At 34.9% G+C, this 23,201-nt stretch overlaps 3 protein-coding genes across 10 annotated transcripts in view; all 3 read right to left on the reverse strand.

Moving 5' to 3' along the window:
- LOC105032287 (putative UPF0481 protein At3g02645) overlaps positions 1-4,459 on the reverse strand; it is a 40,088-nt gene extending 35,629 nt beyond the window's left edge. For 2 of the 4 annotated variants that reach the window (XM_073251745.1, XM_073251732.1), the window contains exons 1-3: positions 4,376-4,459; positions 4,240-4,295; positions 1,144-1,195 (exon numbers count right to left, since the gene is read on the reverse strand). The gene's annotated coding sequence lies outside the window, so the exon portion shown is untranslated. The other 2 variants (XM_073251742.1, XM_073251738.1) reach the window with 2 other exon arrangements.
- On the reverse strand, positions 4,157-5,476 carry LOC105032288 (auxin response factor 15-like). The gene is made up of 4 exons (XM_029260974.2): positions 5,375-5,476; positions 5,128-5,212; positions 4,376-4,466; positions 4,157-4,295 (listed from the first exon to the last, which is right to left on the reverse strand). Exons 1-4 carry the CDS (start codon positions 5,474-5,476, stop codon positions 4,157-4,159), a joined length of 417 nt encoding a protein of 138 aa, XP_029116807.2.
- Positions 5,128-6,434, reverse strand: LOC140855615 (auxin response factor 2-like). Of its 5 annotated transcripts, XR_012138560.1 has the most exons (4): positions 6,114-6,434; positions 5,914-5,954; positions 5,375-5,536; positions 5,198-5,212 (listed from the first exon to the last, which is right to left on the reverse strand). XR_012138560.1 is itself a non-coding variant. In XM_073251766.1 (3 exons), exons 1-3 carry the CDS (start codon positions 6,419-6,421, stop codon positions 5,523-5,525), a joined length of 369 nt encoding a protein of 122 aa, XP_073107867.1. In that variant the 5' UTR covers positions 6,422-6,434; the 3' UTR covers positions 5,375-5,522. The 5 variants fall into 5 exon arrangements, 3 of the variants coding, with proteins under 3 accessions (XP_073107867.1, XP_073107864.1, XP_073107855.1); XR_012138555.1 differs by lacking the exon at positions 5,914-5,954 and having other exon boundaries at positions 5,128-5,212; positions 5,375-5,557; XM_073251766.1 differs by lacking the exon at positions 5,198-5,212 and having other exon boundaries at positions 5,914-5,960.
- Between the last annotated feature and the right edge of the window lie 16,767 nt (positions 6,435-23,201).

The following is a 23,201-nucleotide window of genomic DNA, read 5'->3' on the forward strand; positions in this document are numbered from 1 at the left end:
AATAATAATTATTTAATATTATTATAAATAAAAATTAATTATATTATATTAAAAATCTAAATTATTTAACATAATTTCTTGTAGGGAACTAAATGAGCATAGCTATTAATAGTAGATTTCTATTAAGTCATTGAAATGTAGAACAGATCAAAACAAACTATTCTCCATATTCATATTGAAGTGAAATCGTGAAAAGATCACAAGAATAGCCAAGAGAAAGGGGCGTAAATAAGCAAGAGTTAAAGAAAAAAGTAAAGTATGCAGGATTTTCAAATATTTTAAAACGATCGGTGGCACTTTTATACTTTGATTTCACAATGCATTCCATTACTTTATTTACTGAACTGTAATGAGCTGATTTACTCCATAAATTATGTTGAATAAAAACTTAGACCATTATCAAGGTGTGGAAATTGCCTAAGTATTAGAATGAGCAACCGAAAGTTAACCATTACATGAGGACACTGCTTGCTTAAAGTTAATAAGAAAGCATGCATGTGGTGGTAATGGCTGAGAATACTCTTTGATATCCTTTCTTATTTCAAATGATCAAAACTATCATTCTTTGTCAAGAAAAGCTCTAAAATAGATCCAACCTTGCAAGGACAGACACAGCATATTCTTGACTAGCTATATTTCTTCATTTCTTTTATTTAAGTTATTTGAGGTCAAGGCAAAAAAATGTCAAATAAAATTGTAGGCTCATTATCAAAAAGTAAACTCTGTAAAAGTAAATTTTCTTTGGAGATGTAGAAATTCTCCTTCAAAAATTTAACTATACAAGAATTTCCATCCTTGCATTCACGAATTGTTTCAAGCAATCCAAGATTGTTTCTTATTCTAGTCATCATACATGATAAGCAGTCCAAGATGCAACCGACATTAATTGATATTAGCGAATCAATCAAACAAGACATGCAAAAACTAATATCAAGGCATTTAGGTTTGGAAAGTAGAAGGCATCAGTACATAACAAGTGAAAATTTGCTGTTTAACAACATCAATCTATGATTAGGTAGGATGAATCAAAACTTGACACTAACTTATTCATAAAAAGATACAAGTTCTGCTACAGCATTAGACCAACAAATGCAATTCATATTCTTAAATACTAAGTAGAGCCAGTGTAATATAATAATATACCTGATTTGCTTTACGACCAGGCCCTTGAATGCATGTACTCAACTCGATCAATCTACAAGCATGAGAACTATTTTTAGAATCATGGACCAGCAAACATTAATCTAAACCTTTCGATACAAAATAAGGTCTGATAACATAAAGAAGATAGTGTGCACATGAAACTAGCTAATTGATAAAAAAAATAAAATATTAAAGCATATACATATGAATAATGAAAGTTTAAAAATAAAATACTACATCAAGTTTTTAGAATCATGATATATGAATGGCCAGTATGGAATTATCCAATAACTCTTTTGACTGCAATCCAACCATGTTATCACTACAATTCTCCACTCTATATGTTAGCACCTGGATAACAATAAACCACCAAACAAAATATCAAGAAACCACTAGAAACAAAGATCCAAAAGATTAAACTATCACATACTAATAATCGATGATCCGATCAGAGGGAGGCCGACCGAAGGCTCGGGGAGGTGGCTAGGGCTCGGGGAGGCAGGAGGCGGCCGAAGGCCTTAGGATCCGGCAGATAAGGGCTTGGAGAGGGGGCTCGGGGCTCGGGGAGGAGGCCAAGGGCTCGAGGAGGTGGCCGGGGGAAGGCAGGCTGGGGGCTTGGGGCTTGAGGAGGCAGCCGGCGGCTCGAGGAAGCCGATTCTGATAGCGAGAGAAAGAGAGGACTGGAAGCAGTCGGGGGGAGGTGGGCCGGAGGCTTGGGGAGGCAGTCGGAGCTCGGAGAGGTGGGAGGTAGACAGGGGCTCGGGATCCAGTGGATAGGGACTCGGGGCGACCGAGGGGTCGTGCCGGGGATGTCAGGGCTGTGACGGGGGCTCAAGGGTCGGCGAGGTGAGGCCGCAGGCTAGGGGTAGCAAGGCAAGGGCCGCGGGACAGGCCGGGCAGGGGCCGCGGGGCTAGCTCGAGGTTGGGCCGGCACGGGGATGGGGCCGGTGGTGTCGGAGTGGCCGCGGGATACCAGAGAGATGGGAGGAAAGGGGAATTGGGGGGGTAAGGGCCCCGACAAGAGGATGAGAGGCGGGTACGGGAGAGAATGAGCGAGTGAGCAAAAAATTTTTCCCCCATGGTGGCTTATATGACGGACTATTAGCGACGTCAAACATGCCATCACTAATGCCATCAGTAAAGATATTAGCGATGGCATATTTGCTGTCACTAAAATCCGTCGCTAATAACCATGACTCTATCCCTAAAAAATCATCTGAATATGATATAATTTTAGAATTTAAAGTTCATCTTCACCATTTATTATCTTAATAATTATTATTAGAGTATCATCACAGAAAATCACCTCAATCCGATAGTCCTAACTATGTCGATCAATAAAATTCGATTTCGACAGCTACGAACGATCGCATGATGATTTAATAGATAAAGATCACCGATAGATCCAAAAGCTTACAATGATGATATCAGTGATATTTATAACACACTATCAAAATTTCACTTGAATTGGATATCATTATTATGATCAATTTAGCACGATATGATTTCGATTGTTAAAAAAAAAATAAGTGATTAAAAGGTCAAACGATGTCTGATTAAGATAATTTTTTAGATAACTGATCTTTACAACTATTTTAATCATTTATACGATGATGATCGTAAAATTCAACTGCATATGTATGAACCATCTATATTAAGCAGATCTTATAAAAACACAAATATAATAACTTAAGAACTTTAAGAACGAGTATCAAGAACCATATAATTTTGGATCATTTATATATGCACAGTTTGGATTTTAGGATCACCACCGTACAAATGATCAAAATGGTAGCAAAAATTATTTATCTAAAAAATTGTATTATAATCGAACGTCGTTTAGCCTTTTGACCACTCAAGTTTTATGTAATGGTCCAAATCATTCTGTACTAAATTGACCATGATAATGATGTCCAATTGAAGTAAAATTTTAGTAGTGTGCTATAAATATCACCGAGATCTCATCGGTGGTCTCTATCTATCATATCATCATGCGGTCGTTCATGACCGTCGAAATCAAATTTTAATGATCGACATACTTAGGACCACCGGATCGACGTGATCTTTTACCACGATACTCTAACAATAATTATTTAGATAATGAACAGTGAAGATGAAATTTAAATTTCAAAATTATACCATATTTAGAGAAAAATAAAAAAAAATTCTTTTTATGATGAACCTTCCATCACTAATAATTATCAACGACGGCATTTATCATCTCTAATACTTTTCATACCGTTGCTAATAATTATAATAAATAAAAAAAAATTATTTTTTGTGATGGATACGCTATCGCTAATAGTGCCGTCGCTAATGGTTATTAGGCTATTGCTAATATTTTTTTCACCATCGATAATAATTTTAATAAATAAAAAAAAATTTGATGACTAATAATGTTAAAAAAATATTTTTTATTAGCAACGAAAAAACATCATCGCTAATAATTAAGAATCCATCACTAATAATCTTTTTAAAAAATAAAAAAAATTATTAACAACTGCAAAATCACCATCGCTAATTACCGATGATAAAAATATTTATTAGCGATGGCTGATCTGCCATCGCTAATAGCCATTGCTAATACTCATTTTTTTTGCAGTGCCTGCATTTTATACATAAGTTCTAATCTTACTTTTGCTACACCAAAAAGAGAATAAAATAAACATGAATTGATAACATGAAAAAGTTAAGTTTGCAAAATCTGAGAGTTCATCAATCTATGAAGCCAGTAAGACAATCCCTATCTTTCTTTGGAACCATCCATCATATCCCCGACCTGAATTTATAAAAGAAAAAAACATAAATATATATATATATCATTTTAGAACTTAAGTCACTATTAAAATATATGTATATAGATACATACATAATCTTTCCACCAAAAATATGAGTGCCACATTCATAGTCGGATTGATTAGTGTCGTGAAAGAGGGAAGAGAAAGAGCAAAAACCTACTGAAAGAGTTGCTCAAGTCTAGAAGAATATCAAGTATTTTAAGAGAAGAAGTTATTCATTTGGTGGAGACAGCATTAGCCACAGCAGCCAGTTTGCCTAGATCCAAGCTCTGGCTACAAGGTGCTGAAAAAGGAGTACCATTCTTAAGTTGAGCTGCTCTCCTGATTCCCAATCTGAGCTCCCCATCATTGCCACTGCATAAAGAAAGAGAGCTCCTTCAGAGAAAGGTTCTTCACATGTTGGTATGTCACTTCACCATGATTTATATGCATACCGAAGAAAAGGCACTGCAGCCCCTGAGACAAGCTTCTTTTTATTGACAAATGCACTCCATCCTGTGGTAAGAAGATGCCTGCATGGTTGACCTATTAAGCAGCCAAGTCAAATATTTGTCAGTGCAAGACACAATCATAAATTTTATGATCAATAATATAATGAAGATTCAAGAACTTAAAACCATGTGAGTCATTAGCCTATATTTTAAGATCATCTGGCAAAATAATGAGGAATACCATAAAGGTATCATAAGAGACCCATAGGAATTTAATAAATCAATAAAATCTTGTAGTCATTTAAATCATTAAATCATATTTGAAAGAATTAATACCTAAAAGATAGCAGCATAGACTATGTTCACTATATCAGTCATCATTACTAAAACCTAAGTTGGCCATATAGGCATTTTGAGAAGCCTACATTGGCATTTAAGCATTCCACAACTTAAAAATTTAAATAAAGCAACGTAGAATAAAGCTATATAAGTTCAATAGAACTTTTTTGAAAGATTATTTCATTTGCTCAACAAACAATTATCTTGCCAAAGTTGAGCATCATCGCTACTGCAACACAGTCTGTATATAAAACAGGTCAGTGAAACACATGAGTCCATAATTGCAGCCAAAGAAGCCAAAAGATTAAAAGTACAAAAATAATATGAATACAGGCAATTTTTCATAAAATGTAGTGTATTGATTGCAAAATACTGAAGGACTAAGAGGTTTTCATTATCCTGAACAAACTACATACCTCTGTAAATATGTCGAAACCTCCATTCAACACCGTGCAAATCTTTCGCAATAAGTTCTGGTGAAGGTCTCTGTTGCATGTAATCCTAATTTAAAAGTAAATAAAGACATCAATAAGATTATAAGCAAGCCTTTTTTAAAGTCAAACAGAACTAAGAATTCCAGAAATCCATAATCAGACAAAGCAAGGCCCCCAAAGTTCTGATTCCTTCCAAAGAATAGCGAAAGATTTGGAATGCTCCATTTACCAGAGGAGGGAAACAGTCCTCAGCAGCTCGGCGAGGCACAGAGAATCCTCCATGAGTGCTTGTGTCAGAGGCGGTGAGGGTCTTGCAGAACATATGAGGCATCAAACACCTATGAAGACCATCAACATCTTCCACTTCCCCATCTCCTTCAACTTCGCCCTCCTGTAGTTGCCGCTCGACCGCCTAAGAGACAAAGGCATGACCAGAGTCCAAAAAAGAAACAAAGGAGCCCTTTTCTCTACAAGAAAAAATTACATATTGCGGACAAAATCCATGGAGCTTTTAATTTCCAAGAACATGAGGAAAATAAATCCATTTGCAGACTCGTTTCTGCTTCATGTACACTTGAACTACAAATGGATCAAAGTATGAGGCTTTAAAGCATTTGTTCTTGTTTTCTAAAATATCGAGAATCTGTAAGGAAAAAAAAATTGAAACGAGAGGGGAAAAAACTATATTCTACAGGACCCTAAGCTACCCTTGTAAATGAACCAGCATTCCCAAAAATTTAGTAAAGTTGGAAGAAACCAAACCCGAACCTCGCTTTCGGCGACCAGAGAGAGCTGCGCATAAACCTCGTCTGTAGCTACATCAGCCCAAAAGAAAAGGAAAAAAAAAAAACAAGGTATAAGCCATAAAAAAGTCCCACATTCCACAAACAACTCTTAAAAATCCCCAAACCCTAAAAAACTTGAGGAAAAGAGAAAAAAACAACAGAGAATTGAGAAAAAGAACGAACATGGAGCTTGACGTCAATGACGCAGCAGAAGACGTGAGGCGGCAAGTCGTATTGGAAGAGCCACCACTGCCGCCGGCATCCCCCAGGTGCTCAAGATGCCCTTGCGGGAGGTACACCACCACGCTCCCCTTCCTCCGCAGCGATGTGAGCGACCCCACGCAGGCATGCCACAGCTCCAGGCACAACGTCTCCGCTCCGGCCGTCGCCGGCGAAGGCCGGTGTTGCGCCTGGCTCGGCACCTGCACAGCAGCTGGTAGCTCCGCCTCCTCCTCCTCCTCCTCCTCAACCGTGTTCAGATCGATCCCCATTGTCCCTGAACCCACAAACCAAAGCAGAGAGGGAGCAAAAAGAACTACCAAGCAATAAAAATTACATATTTTTTAGCAGAGATTTGGGTTATTCATATTTATCTATTAATAAATTTAATTTATTTATATTTAATCATTAAAATATAAGTTAAAAATTAGTTATAATATTTTTATGTTTGACAAATATAGATATATATTTTTTTTTAGAATTTGATATTTTATGCAGGAATATACTTTACGTGACTAAAAGTATAGATATATGTGATTTTTCTTGTAGTGAAATAAAAAAATATTTTTTATTTAAAATTTATGTAAAAATAAATATTTATAATCTTATTTTCGAAGATCATGCAACATTAAAATTTAAAAAAAAAAATCATCTCATCTCAAATTTTATAATTATGCTAAAATGATACTATACTTGATCCATAATTCTAAATAACTTTTCACGCATAAGATATATATTTTTCAAGTTTTCTGGTTTCTAAATATTTTGATAATTTTTATATATAAAATCTAAATTTTAAACACATGAATATGTATTAAAAAGTTAGAGATAAAAAAAAATTTACAAACTTAGATCAATCTAATCCAAAAGTCAGTCTTTGACTTATGGTTCGATCTCTAGACTCCTTGATTTTTTGGTATTGAAGGCTCTGATATAATAATTTAATAATGTTGTTAGCCTTCAATAGAAAAAAAATAGGATAAAGAGAAAGAGTCTTGATATAGATTATGATTTGGATAGATCGAAGGTCTGATCCATATAGATCAATTCAATCATCAAAGAACTAGTTTTGACCCACTTGGATTGGGACTTACTCAAAGAGATGGGTTTACAATAGAGTTGAATATCACACACACACACTCTCTCTCTCTACTCTCTTTTCTTTCCTTTTCCTTCTTCTTTTCTTCTCCTTCTTCTTTCCTTTCTTCTTCTTTTTTTCTTCTCTTCCTCTTTCTCTCTCTCTCATTTTTTTCTTCTTTCTTCAAATAAGGGAACACCCCCTCTTCTTCCCTCTCTTTCTCTCAACTCTTGTGTGGAGGGACCTAAAGTCGGTGCCTCATGGTGGTGCCGGCTGACAGCAGTGGTGGCACCCTGATCACAACTATGGCTGATGGTGGTTAGTGAAGCAAAACAAAAGGAGTGAAATCCCAAAATAGAGGAGACCCCATACATAGCTTTCTAGCAACCATCAGCTCCAAATGACGTCAATAAGTCCAGAAAAGAAGTGGGAAACAAGGCTAAGATATCTTACCTTAGTCTAGCGACACTAATGGAGTGCTTCTGGTGATCTTTTTCTGGCAAAATCTGAAGGCAAACTTGGAGAAGAGATCAAAAAATGGTGGTGATTTTTTAGAGAACCAATGATGGGGTCTAAGAGAGGAGAAAAAGCCTTCTTATAGTAGCTCTTGCCAGGATTTTTGATCCAAAATAGGTAGGCTAAATTCTCTGATCTCATCAAAAATGAGGAAAAAGAAGACTCACAATTAGGGTCTTCTTCCCTCCCACTTGTCATGTGTTGCACACATGAATCCCATGGGTATGGGCCTCTCCAAGCCAACCCATGGGCCAAAAACATGGGTGTAACAAGACCATAGTCGGATCTTCAGTCCAACACTAAGCTTGCTTTGAAAATATGAAAGACACGAAAGCCCACTTGCCAAGGAGTGTATTGGTGGGAGATCCTTTGATACCTAAGTCAGATAACCTACAGAAAATCAGAAAAGATTCTTTATAAGCTGCAGAGAGATCAAAATTCGAGAGCATAGAGATTTTAGGAATTAGAATTTGGTCTTGCATGTATTTCACTCTACTTAACTTATGCAGAGAGTTCTATGGAGCAGTTTGTATAGGCGAGGGTTGGTATCCAACGCTAAGGAATCTATTTGCAACATGCGAGTCAACTATTTTAGATAACCATTTGTATATCTAAAAGATATTATATGGATGATTCTCCTCTGCACCAATTTCTACATAACTCACGGTTATGGAAATCATTTGCCATCATAAGCCATTTATAACCATATAAGGGCAGATTCAGGCATCTCCATGCATCCCTATACTAGCCATGCGATGAGACCAATTAGTTGAGGTGTAGACTTCATAGTGAGTTTGTGGTGGGCTCTGATTGATTAGTTCCATCATGTTGACTATGGTTAGTTTTGAGGTATATCACTTGCTCTCTATTTTTGAAATTGAGATGACTTATTGACTTAGGTATGAGTATGACCAGCTGAGACATTGTGAATCTGAGATAGAAAATTGAGCCATCACAACTATCCCTTTGGTTCTGCTATAAGAAGCTTTTGGACACTGTATTTATAAGAGACATGCCTATATTTGTATTTCTCAAAGTGACATCATGAGTGGTGGGACTGTTAGATGTATGCTCTAGAAGCCAATCAGACTAACATATTAATTTTTTCTAGGATATAATTTTATACTTGACCTAATTATTTAGGACAGTTAGTTATCATTCATATAGTATAAGTGTCCATGAATTATCTAATGAATTAACAAGATAATAATACAGATTCTCAAGAGTTGAGAATTTAAGACATATGTCATTAGTGGTTAATTCATAAACTGCTCCTGACCATAGGATCATCACAGGAGTGATGATCAATCTAGATAGGTTGGTACACGAATCATTTTTTTATGGATAGATGAGAGTCTACAGTATGAGGACACTAGAGCGAGAGTATAGGTGTTTGTTAGAGAACAAAGATAGCAAGTGTGATCAATATAAGAAGTCACTTGGATGTTTACTCACTCATCAGTGATATTCTCGATATTGTAGTAGTATGAATGGTTATTTGATCTATGGTGCCTCGGCTGTTAACAATGATGTTGCTATAGTTTGACTACATCATTACTTGATTTTCGAGCCATACGGAGCCTTGAGATATATATTGGATACAGTAGATTTATTATATAAATAGGATATATATCTAGATGGGATCTATCAACCTTAGTAGAAAAAGAAAAGTCCTATATGATTTACGAGATTGAGTTCAGGAAGTCTTTAGTCAAAGCAAGTGTAAATATTGAAAAAAAGTTTTCATAAAAATTCATGAATGAACTCAAGTTAAGCCAATCTTACATATGACAGACGATGAGGTTTGATGAGTTTTTTATAACCTCCATCTTGTTGGGACTCATGATAGAAGAACTAAATCACACAGTAACGACGCCTAGAGGTTCATTACTTTTATTCTGTTGGGTTACCACTACATACTACTAAGTGTCACTGGTTGGTAGTGAGACTCATCGAGTATCGTCTTGATGATCAATAATCTTTGATGGACAGAGTTGAAATTGTTCCAATCCATTGAAAGAAGTTTCAATAATATTTTAATAGAGATCAAAATATATCTCACTACCAGACAGAATAGAATCTACGGGATCACACACAAATGAGGTCTCAACTGATCGAAATATCGAATAGTAATTTTGAATCATAAAAGAATTCAATTATCAATGTGATTGATGATTGAACTTATACGTAAAAGTTATATAAAGAACTTGCTAAGAGTTAATAAGTTCTAGGAGGACTTAATTATAATTATTACTAATTATTTGATTGAATCAAATATGGATCGAATTAAATTAGATCTAATCCGATTAAATTTGATTTAATTTAGAATTTTTAGTTTAAATAAGATTTTAATTTAATTTTTAATTGAGTTTGACTCAATTTAGATTCGAATCGGATTCAAATCAGATTATAATTAAGTTAGAAAATCAGAGTCCTATTAGACTGTGACTCTTTCTCCTTATCCATACTTCCATGGGATGCCCAATTAGATTTGTGTATGGAGAAAAAAGTGGCGCATGAGAAAATGGGGCGCAAAATAAGATGGGGCAGTGGAAAGAGAAGAGTCCTCTTTTAAGGACTCTAAGCAACTCCATCTAAACCATAACTAATCCCTATTTAAAAGGGAATAAAGGGGGCGCCTAAATAAGAGATTACATGGTGAATTAGAGAGCTTTAGGGCATGTAAGAGAGAAGAAAAAGAGGGATGGCATGCTGGTTTGGTGAGGCGCACAAAAAGAAAAGAAAAAGGGGAGGCACTCCATGTGGTGGATGCCTCACCCTCTCCCCCTTCTTATGTCCATGAGATGGACATGGTTCTTCTCTTTTCCTCTCTTTTTACATCCATGAGATGGACGGCTTCCTCTCTGTCATCTGGTCGAAGAGTTGGACACAGTGATCTCTCTCATTTTCCTTAGACGGAAAAGGAAAAAAAGAGATGGGATCTCTCATTCTTCTTTTCTTCAGATCTTCTTCTTTTTCTTGAAAAGAGAAAGAGAAAAAAATTAAATTAGATCTGATTTCTTGATTCTCCTATAGATCTCTTTGATTTTCTTAAGAAAAAAATCAAAAAAGATTAAAGATTCGATAATTCAAGAAGCGATCTTTGCAAGAGAACTAGCACCCTGATGAGATCGAAAACTCTTTATCAGATTAGCCTCCTGCAAATATCTGTAGAGGTCGGACACTTATGCGGCTTCAAAAGGATCTTGAAGACATCCATAGATCATCGGATCACAGCTTCAATGGACCATGAAGATATCCATGGATCATCGAATTGCGATGAATATCTATCCACGTAAAGATAAAAATTAGAGTTTTATATTTGCTTAAATCTTAATCTTGTATATATTATAATGCTTAACTTTATTTGAGATATGATTTCTATGCATGCTTGATTAGATTAGATCTAATTAGAGATTCGTTTTAACATCATTCTAGCATAAGGTTTTCCTAGCATAACGTTGATATGTTATGTTGCATGGTTATCCTAGAACAATATTGAAAAAAATTTAAAATTTTCTTCCACTGTGTATTGAAAAATTTTTAAAATTTTTGTATGCATATTGGATCACCATGCGATGGCGTTTCTTAACAGTGGTATCAGAGCCATCTTATATTGCAAGATTAAGATTGGATTTCAGATCTGAAAATTATTTTCAAATCTGAAATTATGAATGATTATGGATAAAAGGTGGAGTTCTAGATCTGAAAATCTATTTTCAAATCTAAAAATCTGAATGATTGAAATTCATACAATAGATTTTATGATTTAAAAATCTATTTTTAGATCTAAAATTTAGATTATTTTATATTCATGCATTGATTTCAAGATCTGAAAATTATTTTAAGATCTAATTTCTTATGTTTATGCATCCATAAATTCGGTATCTAATTTTCATATGATATGAATCCTGTTAGATCTAAATTTATCTTTATTATATGTTCATGCATTAGATGATGTTCATAGATAAAGATTCATCTTGACGTGATCTTTGATGATATAGATATTTTTCAAATTAGAGTAATTTGATTGAACATAGGTTTTATAAATTAATCTTAGATCATCCTAATATAAGATTGCCCTGATATAACGAGGCTCATTATGTAGTATGGTTGTCCTATGATGAAAAGAGATTGATGCATAGTATCATAAGAAATTAGTATGAATATAAGAACTATGTGATAGTCACGTATGTATTTTTCATGGATACATATGGTGATTTATATGAATCACTACAAATCTTAAGAGTAGGGTTTTATTATAAATACACTTTAGATGGATACAATCTTAATTTATGGTGAGGAACCAAAAGCTAAGCCTAATTTGGAATAGATTGATCTATTGATATCTAAGATAAGTGCTTTAAAAGATGGTTACTTAATTAGGACCATTGCATCAGCAACAAAGAGACTTCTATTGATCATCACTTATTTAGCCAATTTGGTTGACTAAATTCTGATTTGGGGTGCTTAGTGTTGAGTTCACCATGATTGTATTGCACCATAAGTCTGATCTTGATGAGTCAAGATGTGATCTCATTGGTAGATCCAATGTAATTATGGATTTACATATGATATAAATAAATAATTAAAATCTAAAAGGATTTAAATTAAATCTTCTCATATAAGTATTAAGTTGAGCGATCTTTCACCATTGTGGATGTGTGGATCCTTTCGGATGTTGATTATTCTTGGCTGGATATAGTGATTTAGTTACGCATATTAGGAAAGACGTAACTACTCTATAGCATGAGATGCTCCGAGATAGAGATGAGGTTGGACCCAATAACTATTAGGTGAGGAACCCAATGTCGGCTTTATATTTGGATGAATGGTGGATCTGACTTAACTAAGGAATAAAGTCAATAATTATCAGATGAGGCTTTTAGGAATTAAAGATCGGTGATCACTATAATTTGCTTAAGAAGCATTAACTATTAGGTGAGGTGGTGTGTCAATTGATTGGACTGCAATACCCATTTAAAATTCGAGTCGCAAAGAGTTTTCATTTTTTTATCTGAGGAGTGTAAGAGATTCGAGGAAATAGTAGGAGGTATATTTATTTTAAAAGATCCTAGAATAAATATTAAAATCAAGTATAAAAATTTAACTAAAATCTCTACTCTGTAATAGAATAAAATATTGGCTTCAAATCCTTTAGCTCAAATATTAGAAACTAATTTATTAACCAAACAAGTTATAAAGGCTGGCTCAGAAATCTAAAATAGTTTTAGGTTATGAAGGGTTAAGCTTATATCATGTCCAGGATATCCCTATGTTACCAAACCATCTGATAATTGACTAAATGACAGTCAATTCATGATCAGTGTTAGACAATGATTAAAGATTTGGATGAGCTTGAGAAGCTTGATTATGCACAAAAAATTATGAATGGATTTGATCCTGCAATCTCTTACCAATTCATATGGACAATTTATAGTAAACTGTCATATGAATTAAATCGATTGTACTTGATTAAAATATTGAACATATTGGTGACTACCGAAGGGACCTTGAAGAGTTCAAAGGACAGGATTCATACTGTGGAATGGCTTTTACTTTCAAGAGAAGGTCTACTTTGAAGAAGAAGTCTATGAAGAAATATAAAATCAAGAGCAAGCCAAAGAAGGAATTGTCCTATATACCTGAAAAGCCTAAAGAAAGAATAGGAGACATGCCTTCAGAAGGTATGTTGGGTCTGCTTAATATCGGTGTTTGAATAGATAGTGAGTGCCGTAGAGTTTGAGAGATCCAAAAATGAGATAAATTTGAAGTATATATAGAACCTCAGGTTAGGTCATATTGGAGAGGATAGAATAGATAAATTAGAATGGTATGGACTTCAGGCTCATCGACTCTCGAGTCATTTTTTATTTATAAATTTTGCTTTCAAGGATAAATGGCTAGATGACCCTTTGTGGGACACAGGATGAAGACCATTGAGATACTTGATTTGGTACACATTGATGTGTGTAGCCCATTTGATATACAAGCCTGAGGAAGTTATCTTTACCTCAATACTTTTATCGATGACTTTTTATGATATAGGTATATGTATGAGATATAAATTTAAAGCCTTTAAAAAATTTAAAAAATTTAGATATGAGGTAAAAAAGTAAACTAGAAAATTCTTAAGATTCTTCGATGAGATCGAGGAGATATATACCTTAATGGGAGTTTCTAACTTATCTCAAGAAAAATGGCATAGTTTTACAATAGATTCTTCCTAGTGTACCTCACCTCAAGGGATGTCGGAAAGGAAAAATGGGACCATATTTGATATGGTCTAATCCATGATAAACATCATTGATCTTTCCTTATATGTTTAGGGATAAGCTTTACTGCAGAATAGGTCTCTCTAAATCTATTCTTATCACACCGTATGAGATGTGGTATGATGAGAACGTCCAGCCCATGACAAGCGACAACAGGCGAACAAATTAGAGATTAGATCTATGAGAGCTCATTTCTAAAGTATTCTAAAGATCGTATACTATTTTTACTTCTTCAAGGATCATAATGTGATTATGATCCGACATGCTATGTTCTTAGAGAAATAGTTTGTCTAAGATAGAGGTAGTGGAAGAAAAATTGAGCTCAAAGAGAAAGTCTCTAAGAGCAACGAGTCATGAAACCTATAGAATCTATTTATATTGAGCCAGTATATGTATTACCTTCTCTACCTTATAGATTGAGTAGAATCTCTCATCTTGCTGAAAGATGCTTAGGTATTCTAATAGAGGATATAGAGAAAATATTTCTCATGAGAGATAGAAAATATGAAGATGATCCCAAAACTACTACGAGTCGATGTTAGACATCAATTTCAAGAAGTGGTTGAATATAATAAAGTCAAAAATTGACTTGATACATTCTAATCAAGTCTAATTCTTAGTAGATCCACCAGTAAGTATAGTACCTATTGGATTCAAATGGATCTACAAAAGGAAAAGATGTAAAGGTAGAGATCTTTAAAGCAAACATCTCGGAATAAGGATACTTGATGCAATCAAATGGTTTGATCTCTTCAAGAATAGGAGGAAACATATGTTTATAAGAAGGATCAGTGGGAGTAATGTTATATTTCTCATATTATACATTAGATTTTATCCTCCTAATTGAAAATATTGTTCCCATACTGACTATAGTTAGAATATGATTATCTAAAAAAATTCTCCATAAGAGATCTTTGGAAAACATTCTGTATATGTCTATGAGATAGATATAGGTCTATGAGATAGATCTATTATGATACTAGTTTCACAGAAGATGTACATAGATGAGGTGCTGAAGGGTTCAACATGAAAAATCCTAAAAAGATTTCTACCCCTTGTGCATAAGATTAATTTCTTCAAGAAGATATGTGAGACACATATGTAGAGATACAGTACATGAGCTAGATCCCTTATACTTTAGCTAGTGGGAGCCTCATGTATACTATTTACATGACCTGATATATTTTTGCTGTGAGTGTCATAAGCAAATATCTATTAAATCTAGATTGAGAGTACTGGATAGCTGTGAAAATATTTTTAAGTACTTGAGAAGCACTTAGGATATGATCTTTAAGGAGAATCAAAATTGAGGGTAAAAGATTATAATGAATTAAACTTTATGTCTGATATTGATGGTAGAGAGTGTACATCAGAAAAGATATTTTCTTATGTAATATAGGTTCGGTAAATTGGAAAAGTTCAAAACAACCAATCATTGCATATTTATAGAAGCCGTGTATGTTGCTGCTTATGAGGTTACTAGGGAAGCTTTCTGGTTATAAAGAGTTTGTTGCAGAACTAGTGTAATATCATCAGATGGTACAACACTATACTACGACAACAGAGGCACTATTGCTTTGACTAAGGAGCCTAGATCTCATTAGAATTTTTAGCACATAAGAACAATTATTCGTGACTATTTTTAGAAGTAAAACTTCGAGAATCAGAGTAAATCCCACAGAAATATGACGGACCCATATACTAAACCATCTTACCAGCAAAAGATCAAAGCACATCTTAAGAAGATGGGGTTTAAGCCTATGGTAGATTGATTTTAATGCAAGTGGAAGATTGTTAGATATATACCTTAGAAGCCAATCGAGCTGACACATTAATTCTTTTTAGGATATAATTTCGTATTTGACTTAATTATTTGGGATAGTTAATTACCATTCATGTAGTATATGTGTCCACGAATCATCCAATGAATTAACAAGATGATGACACATATTCTCAAGAGTTAAAAATTTGAGGTATGTATTATTGGTAGCTAATTCATAAACTACTTTCGACCGTAAGATCATCACAAGGATAGTGATTGATCCAGATAAGCTGATGCACGGATCGCTTCTTTATAAGTAGATGAGTCTCAAGTCTATAGTGTGAGGACACTAGAGCGAGAGTGCTAGTATTTGTTAAAGAATAAAGATACCAAGCGTGATCAATACGAGAAGTCACTTAGATGTTTATTCACTAGTCAGTAATATTTTTGATGCTGTAGTAGTGTAAATGGTTCTTTAATCTACGATGCCTTAGTTGTTCATAATGAGGTTGCTATAGTTTGACTACACCATTACTTGGTCTCCTAAGCATACGGAGCCTTGAGATGTATGTTGGTTGCAGTAGGTTCATTGTAGGAATAAGGTGTGTACCTAGATAGGATCTGTCGATCTTAGTAGAAAAGAAAAAATCCTATATGATTCATGAGATTGAGTTCAGAAACTCTTTGGCCAAAGTAAATGTGAATACTGAAAAAGAATTTTCGCAAAATTCATGAATAAACTCAAGTCAAGCCAATCTTATATATGACAGACGATGGGGTTTGAATAATTTTTTATAACCTCTATCTTATCGGGACTCACAATAGAAGAACTGAATTACATTGTAACTATACCTAGAGGATTATTACTTTTATTCTGTTGGATTGTCACTACATACTACTAAGTATCATTGGTGGATCTTGAGACTCGTTGAGTATCATCTTGATGATCGATGATCCTTGATGGGCAGAGTTGAAATTGTTCTAATCCATTGAAAGGAGTTTCAATGATATTTTGATGGAGATCAAAATATATCTCACTACCAGATAAAATAGAATCTACAGGATCATACACAAAAGAATCCTGACTTATTGAGATGTCGAATAGCGATTTCAAATCATAAAAAGATTCAATTATCAATGTGATTGATGATTGGACTTATATGTAAAAGTTATATAAAAGACATGCTAAGAGTTTGTAAGTTTTAGGAGGATGTAATTGTAATTATTACTAATTATTTGATTTGATCAAGTATGGATCGAATTAAATTAGATCTAATCTAATTAAATTTGGTTTAATTCAGGTTTTCTAGTCTAAATAGGATTTAGATTTAATTCTTAATTAGATTTGACTCAATTTAGATTCGAATCGCATTCAAATTGGATTGAAATTAAGTTAGAAAACTAGAGTACCATTAGACTGAGACTCTCTCTCCTTATCCATGCTTCCATGGGATGCCCAACCAAGTTTGTGTGTGGAGAAAAAAGTGGCACAAGAGAAAATGGGGTGCAAAATAAGATAGGGTGGTGGAAAGAGAAGAGTCCTTCTCTTTGAAGGACTCTAACCAACTCCATCTAAACCCTAACTAATCCCTATTTAAAAGGAGATAAAGGGGCCGCCTACATAAGAGATTACATGGTGAATTAGAGAGCTTTGGGGCATGTAAGAAAGAAGAAAAAGAGGGATGGTGTGCTTGTTTGGTGAGGCACACAAAAAGAAAAGAAAAAGGGGAGGTGCTCCATGTGATGGATGCCACACCCTCTCCCTCTTCCTACGTCCATGAGATGGATATAGTTCTTCTCTTTTCCTCTCCTTTTACATCCATGAGATGGATATGGTTCTTCTCTTTTCCTCTCTTCTTACGTCCATGAGATGGATGACTTCCTCTCTATCATCTGGTCTAAGAGTTGGACACAGTAATCTCTCTCCTTCTCCTCCATGATCAGTTTAAGAGTTGAACAGAAAAGAAAAGAAAAGAGATGAGATCTCTTATTCTTCTTTTCTTCAGATCTTCTTCTTTCTCTTGAGAAGAGAAAGAGAAAAGAAATCAGATTAGATCTGATTTTTTGATCCTCCTATATATCTTTTTGATTTTTTTGAGGAGAGAATCAAAAGAGATTAAAGATTTGATAATCCAAAGAGCCATCTCTACAAAGAAGCGAGCACCATAGTGAGATAAAAAACTCTTGATCAGATCAGCCTCGTCTAGATATTTATAGAGGTTGGACACTTGTACGATTTCAAAAAGACCTTGAAGACATCTACAGATTATCGGATCGCAGCTTCAGCGGACCATAAAGATATCTACAGATCATCGGATCGCGGTAAAGATCTATCCATGTAAAGATAAAAATTAGATTTTTATTTTTACTTAAATTTTAATCTTGTACATATGATGATATCTGATTTTATTTGAGATATGCTTGATTAGATTAGATCTAATTAGAGATTTATTTTAACATCATTCTGACATAAGATTGTCCTGGCATAACGTTGATATGTTGTATTGTATGGTTGTCATAGAATGATTTGAAAAAATTTTAAAATTTTCTTCCACTGCATATTGAAAAATTTTTGAAATCTCTGCATGCATACCGAATCATCATGCGATGGTATTGTCTAACAGAGACTTTTAGTATGATGATTGAACATTTTGATAATGACAATTTTAGTGATAGTTCAAATCCAAATAGTTGGTCAACACATATCCAAAGATCAAACTGATGGGTTATATTGATTGGAGACCTTTAAGGCTCTACATAAGGCTTGAAGTATGTGCCTTTTTGCATTTTGACTTTTTACTCATTGGTAATGAGGGAGAAGAGGAAGAGTGCATCCACCCCCCTATAGTGGGGATTAGCTTGTCCATCTGTTCTTATTGCCCGTATTCGGTGTGCCTATCGGAGTTTAGTTGGAGCCCCATTGCCATTAGGCCCTCGATAGATCTTGACTCCTGTGGTCTTCCTTTGGTCTTTGCTAAATTTTCTTGATCATTTTCCCCCCATTTTCTCTCGATCCATGGAATTACCTAAGGAATGGTCCATGGATAAGGAGAGAGTGGATTAGGGATCCATTGATTGAGCCTCTATGGGCTTCGATGAGACTCTGCCTGAGGTTGCTTGGGGCTTGGATGTTGAGTAGAGTATCTAGTTGGTAAAGGACCTTGAATGAATTCTAGCCAAGTATCATGTACCTCGATCTTTTGACCATCCACTAGTTTTGTAGGAGTGAAGTTCATAATGACTGCCTGGAGCACCTAAGGGTACTCCTTATAAGAGAATTTCTTGTAATAGTATAGTTGGCCCCTCGACAAGGAGGAAAGATAGGGAAGACAAGCCAGCTTAATTTCCATCAGTGAAATTTGTCTGTACTAGATAAAGGTGGAAGCCCACTTTCTGATCAGCCTCTCATTTTGACAACTTTCTCAGGGGTCCTAAAGCATCTATCTATTAATTCACCTGTAGATCTGATCTTGGATCCCATGGTTGCTAGCTACTAGGCTTGTAGAGTCACTATTTGCTGTTGATCGGGTAGCTACTACTTTGGAATAGGCTTTCGATGCAGAACAAGTTTTAACCTTGGGTTTTGAGATCTCGACTGTGCTGACCTCATAGCAAGCTCTAGATGCATCATCCTAGCAGCTTCTATTGTCATCTCAAGAAATTGAGTCGACCCTTTTATTTCAACATAGTCACTTAGGGTCGTAGACTCTGTCCTTAGTACCCTTAAGCTTGCTAGCAAAATGGTGAGGTGGATTATTCTCTATCGGGATGTGCAATATCTTCGAAGCTTAATAGTAGAAAATGTTGTTAGTTCAGCATACACTACTATAGTCAAGGTGAGTGTTATTGCTCGAGAGTTATTGTTAAAGCTCATCTATCCTCTATTGACTCGAATATTTTATTCTATATACCTCTTACATGGTTTGTGTTTCTGTGACCATCATTTTGGGCTATCGAAATAGAGCAGTGATGATGAAGTGTAAGATCTGCAATGTCGAGTATGAGATCCACAAGGCCAAGCCTGGAAGAGCTTTAGCAGAGTTAGACCATGCCATTGCCCAAAATGCTAGAGAGCTCACCTAAGAGCAAACACATATTGCTTGACAAAAGAAGCATCACCATAAGGAGACATGGAGAATTTTAGAGGAGACTAAGCATGAAGCCAAGAAGATGGCAGCCTAGCTTAAAGAAGAGGTAGCTCTCCAAGCTACAAAAGATAGGGCCTCTGCTAGAGGACATGAACTAGTCCACATTGAAAGCCACATTGCACATGCTGAGAAGGAGCCTTTCAGGTTTGTAGAGAGAACTAGTCGAGTTGAGAAGAGAGCCATTGAGGCCAAGAGAGGATGATAGTTGCTAAAGAAGCTGCTCATCAAGTAATGTCATAGGCATGAGGAGTAGCAGAATTATTGCATGCCTCACCTCCAGGGAAGAAAATTAGTAATAATCTAGCAGCCTCCTAGAATTGCCTTTAGTTTAGGCTGGATAATGGAAATGAAATAATGTGGGGAGATGAGTTTATTGAATGGCTAACTATTACGGAACTTTTTGTTGGAAAATTTTACGATCTTCAATTTAAAGGTTCTAAATTTTGAGTTGCATGTTAAATAATCCTACATTGGATATTTAATTAAAATTATACTTGTATTTGTTGAAATCCAAGAGTTCCATGCCTAGTTGGACTTTGTGGGTGTTCAGCTGGCAACCACACATGCATATATTTTGTTTGCTCAACCTGTCCGATCATGCATGTTTGTGAAGTATTATGTGTTGTGTGTATGTGTGCATGGTAATTATAATTTTGGCCAACTACCTTGCCATACTAATTTTGAAATGTGTAATGTGAGGATTATAGATTTTAGAATCCTTGACACATATCCTTATAATAATCCTATTTGCAAAGTTCAAATTTGAATTTAATTTCAAGATAATTTTGCACCATAACATAAAAATTACAAAAGCCTAGGCACATGGTATCCAGTCTTAATGTGTTGTCAGTGCAAGAAAATCATTATTCCTTAAGGTCTTTAGACAGCCATAAGGTCATAGGCCTGTCAAAGGGTGACATAGACTGAGTCTCTAGAAAAGCTTCATGTTTAAGGTATTAAAGGTCAATCTTCTATTGATAATATTCTATATACTATGAAGTATTTTTCTATGCAAGAAAAGCATCTTAATTAGGGAGTCTAGTTTGTAAAATTGATTTTGTCAAAGTTTTTGACAAATTAAATATTTCTTATCTCATTATAGGCTGCTTAGGCATAGGAATTTTCCTGATAAATGGTTTGATGGGATGAGTAACCTGCTTTCTTTCTCTAAGATGGCCTTGTGCATGAATGGGACAATGGTTACTAGATTTCTTGTAAATGTAGCCCTAGATTGGGCAACCCTCTCTCCTCATATATTTTCGTACTCGTAGTTGAGTTTTTCAGTAAGCTATTAAATAAAGCAGCTCACTTCAATCTTTTTGAAAGGCTTGGAGACCTTTGGACCAATGGCATGATTAAGATACTTAAATTTGTGTTTTTATCCTTGAGACAATTCTCTACTATTTGAAAATAGTTTTAGGTCTATCCATCAACTTCCAAAAGAGCTCAATGGCCTTCTTCGGCAATGATTGCACCCTCCCACTCCCTTTCCTATATCTTATTTTGGCCTCTCTCCAAAACCCAATCAACTCTCCAACTCTAATTGGCTTCCCTTAGTAGCAAAGGTGGAATTGAAATCTCAATTTAGAATGAAAAGTTTCTCTCCTTCAGGTGCTATGTTATCCTTATAAATGTTGTCCTCTCCTCTTTGCCTATTATTACATATCCCTTTTCAAACTTCTAGCATGGGCTATCAAAACATCTCTCTTTGAGAAGATCTATCATTTGGAAGAGCTCTAATAACGCTTAAGGTATCTCTTACAAGATCAATTGGGATAAAGTTTGCATGACTGGAGAAAAAGGGGGTGTCAATATCAAAAACCTCAAAGATTTCAACCATGCATAGCTTTCTAAAAAGGGTTGGCAGTTCCTCAAAAAGAACCAAACCTTTAGAGAAGGTTATTATCTTTAGTTTATCATAAAAAAGTTAAGCTCTGTCCTTGATGGAAGCATAAAAAAAGGTGCTCCAACTTATGGAGAGATATTAGCATTGCTTATGTCTTTTCAAAATAGATCCAAATACATTCTTGGAAATGGTATGGATACTCTATTTTCGAAAGATTGTTAAATCATGACTCTCCTTTAAATGACTTCTTTCAAAATTTATATTGAGCCTATCATCTAAATCAGAGAAAATTGTTTCATTATTCAACTCAAGATCTCAATGCCGGAACCTTAGATGCTCCTCCCATCACTCCTTAAGCTAGGCTGAATTGGATAATTTACTATCCTTATTAGTTAATTATCAGCTTAGCTCTATTGCCTCTTATTATAAATTCATAAACTTTAGAGGGGTTAAATGGGAGACTACTTCAACCCAGTGGAAACTTAAAACCCCATCTGAAATTACATGTTTTCTTTGATTATCTCTCTTGAATAAGCCTAATATAAGAGAAAATCTTGTTAGGAAAACTGGAAAATCTTTTGGTTATTATGTTTTCTATGATGATCCTATTGAATCCAAGAAGCATATTCATGCACTATCCTCTAATTTCAGCCATTTGGGATGGTCTTTGCTCTTGGCTTGGGGCCCCTCTACCTACTGGATCTTTGTTAGATTATATTCTCATTGGAGGTGAAGATACTCTCCTAAATATGTGCAGCCAATCATATTCATGCTTATTGCTGCCTTTATTTAGTCATATCAGAATGAGAGAAATGCAAGAATCTTTCTTCATAAAAGCTCCTCTCATGCTATAGCTATTACAAAGTTTAAATCTCTTTAATAATTGGTCGATCCTTTGCAGCCACAAGGAACTGCTCGACTTCGTCAAGGTCTGATAAAAGATCAAAGGATTTTACTTAAGGTTGGACTAGTTTCTTTATTAGATTTATAGGATTCCTAATGCTATCCTCCTATCCTTATCTTCTTCTAACAGTGATGTCCTGCTCTTTACTCATGTAGCAGCTTACCTTGTCTTCTATTTTTGGCTCTTCATTTTGCTTGTTCTTTGATTCTATGTTTTAGTTTTATTTCAATCCAATTTCGGTGATTGTGTATTGCTCTGTCATACATAGTCTTCCCTTGCTTCAAAAAAAGAAAGAAAAAAAAAGAAAAATAATGTCCTAAGAACATCTCATAACAAATGTTACTATATGTTAGCAAAATTTAGGATCAGCTGGTCAAAAATTCAATAAAGATTCTTTCTTTTTAGTTCCATTTATTTTTGTAACCTCTACCTTGTACATTAAAAGAAGGCAAATTGTGTATATGATATAAGGCTCGGCTGGCTGGTGCAGAATTTGTCAAATTAGGTATATTAGATTCCTTTT

This window comes from Elaeis guineensis, chromosome 1 (assembly GCF_000442705.2).
Source record: "Elaeis guineensis isolate ETL-2024a chromosome 1, EG11, whole genome shotgun sequence".
Lineage (NCBI taxonomy): Eukaryota > Viridiplantae > Streptophyta > Magnoliopsida > Arecales > Arecaceae > Elaeis > Elaeis guineensis.